At 60.1% G+C, this 5,047-nt stretch overlaps 1 protein-coding gene across 2 annotated transcripts; it reads right to left on the reverse strand.

The window, feature by feature from the left end:
• Window positions 1–432: 432 nt before the first annotated feature.
• On the reverse strand, window positions 433–4,395 carry ATRAID (all-trans retinoic acid induced differentiation factor). 2 transcript variants are annotated; one of them, XM_075848584.1, is made up of 7 exons: window positions 4,262–4,395; window positions 3,628–3,782; window positions 2,133–2,204; window positions 1,879–1,950; window positions 1,671–1,792; window positions 798–898; window positions 433–695 (listed from the first exon to the last, which is right to left on the reverse strand). In XM_075848584.1, the coding sequence occupies exons 1-7, from the start codon at window positions 4,322–4,324 to the stop codon at window positions 591–593; spliced, it is 690 nt and encodes a 229-aa protein (XP_075704699.1). In that variant the 5' UTR covers window positions 4,325–4,395; the 3' UTR covers window positions 433–590. The 2 variants fall into 2 exon arrangements, with proteins under 2 accessions (XP_075704699.1, XP_075704700.1); XM_075848585.1 differs by having other exon boundaries at window positions 3,658–3,782; window positions 4,262–4,389.
• Between the last annotated feature and the right edge of the window lie 652 nt (window positions 4,396–5,047).

The raw sequence follows: 5,047 nt of genomic DNA on the forward strand, positions 1-5,047 counted from the left end.
CACTTCAGAACTGAACTGGCCCCTGTAAAAATCGGCTTTTGAAATTTTCTTGAAAATATGAGAAATCGCTGCTAAAGTTCTAAGTCTTGTGACGTCCTAGAAAAATAAAAGGATGTTCAAAAAACGATGCCAAACTAAAGTAGACGTATGGGGGATGTTAACTAGTGACTATTTTGTGTGGTATAACTGACTGTTTTACAAGCAGATGCATTTAAATTTCGAAAAATGCTAATTTTTGCAAATTTTCTTCAAATTTTGGTGTTTTTTACAAATAAATATTGAATTTATCGACCAAATTTTTTGCGTAACATAAAGTACAATATGTCACGAGAAAACAATCTCAGAATCACTTGGATAGGCAAAAGCATTCCGGAGTTATCACCACAAAGTGAAACATGTCAGATTTGAAAAATCGGCTCAGTCCTGAAGGGGTTAATAAAACACAAAGCAAATTTATCTAAAAACCCCCGTCCAGAAATCTTCACCTCCAGGAATGTGAGTATTTATAATGGGCGATAGCAGAGACGCCTCCCCCATCTCTGAGCTCACTGTGGGGGGCTGCATGTGGGGGTCAGTGTATGGACAAGCGGCTACTGACCCTTCACCTTCTTACGCTGCGTGCACCACAACAGGATGGAAAGACTGACGGTCACCGACGCCAAGATCCCGAAGAACATGACCAAGGGGAAGGAACCCTGCGAGAAGGACAAACACAGGGACGTGTCATGTGACCAAAGATAACCGCAACTCCATCACTGAGCACCAGGGGCAGCACTGAGCACACACACACACATTACCTCTCGAAGACACTTGTATCCGTTAAACCCCGGCGCACAGACGCACTGCGTATAACCGGGCCCGGCAGGGGCGCAAAGGGAGTTCTCCGGACATAGCAGAGCTGACGAGAGAGAAAACCAGAACAACACTTATATGTAGTATATGAGAAAACACAGAGGCGCGGGACCCGTCATCTCCGCCGCGCAACTGGCGCGGGACCCGTCCTCTCCGCCGCGCAACTGGCGCGGGACCCGTCCTCTCCGCCGCGCAACTGGCGCGGGACCCGTCCTCTGCGCCGCGGGACCCGTCCTCTCCGCCGCGTAACTGGCGCGGGACCCGTCCTCTCCGCCGCGTAACTTGAGCGGGACCCGTCCTCCGCCGCGTAACTAGCGCGTGACCCGTCCTCTCCGCCGCGTAACTAGCGCGTGACCCGTCCTCTCCGCCGCGTAACTAGCGCGTGACCCGTCCTCTCCGCCGCGTAACTAGCGCGTGACCCGTCCTCTCCGCCGCGTAACTAGCGCGTGACCCGTCCTCTCCGCCGCGTAACTAGCGCGTGACCCGTCCTCTCCGCCGCGTAACTAGCGCGTGACCCGTCCTCTCCGCCGCGTAACTAGCGCGTGACCCGTCCTCTCCGCCGCGTAACTAGCGCGTGACCCGTCCTCTCCGCCGCGTAACTAGCGCGTGACCCGTCCTCTCCGCCGCGTAACTAGCGCGTGACCCGTCCTCTCCGCCTCGTAACTAGCGCGTGACCCGTCCTCTCCGCCGCGTAACTAGCGCGTGACCCGTCCTCTCCGCCACGTAACTAGCGCGTGACCCGTCCTCTCCGCCACGTAACTAGCGCGTGACCCGTCCTCTCCGCCACGTAACTAGCGCGTGACCCGCTCAGCACTCACCCAGGTCTCCGGTGCCGTTACACCCGTCCTTCTGGTCCTGACAAATCCTGCCCTCTGCGCTGCTGTGGACACTCCTCCACGCCCCGTCACCCCCCGGACAGCTGATATTGGGGGGCAGAGCTCTAACCGAAGAAAACGCATTAACAAATTGGTGATAAAAGCGAGACAATAACGGGGAGGGGTCCCGCGGTCACATGACGTCACTTACATGTACTCCAGGCTGGTGAGACCCTGAAACACGTCATGAGGAAGATCCTGCAGAGGATTCTGGGAGAGGTCTCTGGAGAACAGAGAGGTCACATAGAATCAGCGTCAGGACATGATTAACCCTTTGATGGTATTGATGAGATGGGGGGAGAGGCTGGTGTCAGGGGGAGTCTGCTCAGGACGTCCTACCCCATCTCCAAAGACCGCCCCCGAATATATCACAGGTCTCTGAATTAGAGGGAGGGGGTCACTCACATGGCGGTCAGAGCGGTGCGGACGTGTAGAGCGGGGTCCAGGTGGGAGATGGAGCAATTATGGAGATCAAGCCTGAGAGAGAAGACGATAGAGGTCACCAATTTAACACCCATATTATCCCCCCACAGGTGAGCTTCCCCCATGTGACGGTGTGGCCCCTGTGTACTGTACCCGGCGACGGTGCGGGGCTGTGTACTGTACCCGGTGACGGTGTGGCCCCCGTGTACTTCACCCGGTGACGGTGTGGCCCCTGTGTACTGTACCCGGCGACGGTACGGGGCTGTGTACTGTACCCGGCGACGGTGCGGGGCTGTGTACTGTACCCGGCGACGGTGCGGGGCTGTGTACTGTACCCGGCGACGGTGCGGGGCTGTGTACTGTACCCGGCGACGGTGCGGGGCTGTGTACTGTACCCGGCGACGGTGCGGGGCTGTGTACTGTACCCGGCGACGGTGCGGGGCTGTGTACTGTACCCGGCGACGGTGCGGGGCCGTGTACTGTACCCGGCGACGGTGCGGGGCCGTGTACTGTACCCGGCGACGGTGCGGGGCCGTGTACTGTACCCGGTGACGGTGTGGCCGCTGTGTACTGTACCCGGCGACGGTGCGGGGCCGTGTACTGTACCCGGCGACGGTGCGGGGCTGTGTACTGTACCTGGTGACGGTGTGGCCCCTGTGTACTGTACCCGGTGACGGTGCGGGGCTGTGGACTGTACCCGGTGACGGTGTGGCCCCTGTGTACTGTACCCGGTGACGGTGCGGGGCTGTGTACTGTACCCGGTGACGGTGTGGCCCCTGTGTACTGTACCCGGTGACGGTGCGGGGCTGTGTACTGTACCCGGTGACGGTGTGGCCCCTGTGTACTGTACCCGGTGACGGTGTGGCCCCTGTGTACTGTACCCGGTGACGGTGTGGCCCCTGTGTACTGTACCCGGTGACGGTGTGGCCCCTGTGTACTGTACCCGGTGACGGTGCGGGGCTGTGTACTGTACCCGGTGCGGGGCTGTGTACTGTACCCGGTGCGGGGCTGTGTACTGTACCCGGTGCGGGGCTGTGTACTGTACCCGGTGCGGGGCTGTGTACTGTACCCGGTGCGGGGCTGTGTACTGTACCCGGTGCGGGGCTGTGTACTGTACCCGGCGACGGTGCGGGGCTGTGTACTGTACCCGGCGACGGTGCGGGGCTGTGTACTGTACCCGGCGACGGTGCGGGGCTGTGTACTGTACCCGGCGACGGTGCGGGGCTGTGTACTGTACCCGGTGACGGTGCGGGGCTGTGTACTGTACCCGGTGACGGTGCGGGGCTGTGTACTGTACCCGGTGACGGTGCGGGGCTGTGTACTGTACCCGGTGACGGTGCGGGGCTGTGTACTGTACCCGGTGACGGTGCGGGGCTGTGTACTGTACCCGGTGACGGTGCGGGGCTGTGTACTGTACCCGGTGACGGTGCGGGGCTGTGTACTGTACCCGGTGACGGTGCGGGGCTGTGTACTGTACCCGGTGACGGTGCGGGGCTGTGTACTGTACCCGGTGATGGTGCTGACTCCGGTTACACAGCAGCGGGCCTCTATCCTCGCCCCGGGGGTGGCTGTACATCGTCTCCACACCTCGGACGTGTTGGTCATTTCTCCAGGACATGAGGTGCAGACGTTCTGTGGAGACAGAAGGGTTAATCTGTGACTCCGCCCCCTGTGAATACCTGGGTGGGATTGGTACCACATTCTTCAAAATGACCAGTCACCTGATCCCAATACAGGGTTTCATAAAGTGCAGAAGATGGGAGTGATAGTTATTGTAGTACTGTAGTGAGGCAGCAGGGGGCGGTGTGGAATGAGGATCCGTCTACAGCCACTGTACTGCACCCCCAGATAACCAGAAGAACACGGGGTCCCGCCTCACATTACACCGGGGGCTGAGAGTCACGCCCCACCGAACATCACACCCTACACCACACAGCACCCCACGCCGGACACAGCACCCCACGCCAGACATCACATCGCACCGGAGACCGCACACCAGACACCGCACCCCACGCCAGACACCGCCCCACATTACATCACCCGGGACACACATTATATTATTACATCACCCCGGACACACATTATATTATTACATCACCCCGGGCTCTCACCTGCGCCGCGCTCTGAGATCCTCTAATCAGGAGGAATAGACACAGGAGACTCACAGCCGCCATATTACCCGCCCCGTCATGTGACTACAGGCAGCTGTCATGTGACCGCAGGTATCGCGTACATGTAGCGCCGGCAGCCCCGCCTCTCACCAACTGTGGGCGCCGAGAAGTGTGACGTCACTAATGTAGTAAAGAGGAGGAGTAACATGGCGGGAGTGTGCGCGCCGCTCCTTCACCTACGGGTGTCCCGTGTGTGCCGCTCCATCTCCGGGGGTCTTGTGTGTGCCGCTCCTCTATCTCCGGGGGTCCCGTGTGTGCCGCTCCATCTCCGGGGGTCCTGTGTGTGTCGCTCCATCTCCGGGGGTCTTGTGTGTGCCGCTCCATCTCCGGGGGTCCTGTGTGTGCCGCTCCATCTCCGGGGGTCCTGTGTGTGCCGCTCCTCTATCTCCGGGGGTCCTGTGTGTGCCGCTCTATCTCCGGGGGTCTTGTGTGTGCCGCTCCATCTCCGTGGGTCCTGTGTGTGCCGCTCTATCTCCGGGGGTCCTGTGTGTGCCGCTCCTCTGTCTTGGGGGTCTTGTGTGTGCCGCTCCGTCTCCGGGGGTCTTGTGTGTGCCGCTCCATCTCCGGGGGTCCTGTGTGTGCCGCTCCATCTCTGGGGGTCCTGTGTGTGCCACTCCTCCGGGGGTCCTGTGTGTGCCGCTCCATCTCCGGGGGTCCTGTGTGTGCCGCTCCATCTCCAGGGGTCCTGTGTGTGCCGCTCCTCCGGGTGTCCTGTGTGTGCCGCTC

The sequence above is a fragment of the Rhinoderma darwinii genome, unplaced genomic scaffold (genome assembly GCF_050947455.1).
Source record: "Rhinoderma darwinii isolate aRhiDar2 unplaced genomic scaffold, aRhiDar2.hap1 Scaffold_429, whole genome shotgun sequence".
Taxonomy (NCBI): domain Eukaryota; kingdom Metazoa; phylum Chordata; class Amphibia; order Anura; family Rhinodermatidae; genus Rhinoderma; species Rhinoderma darwinii.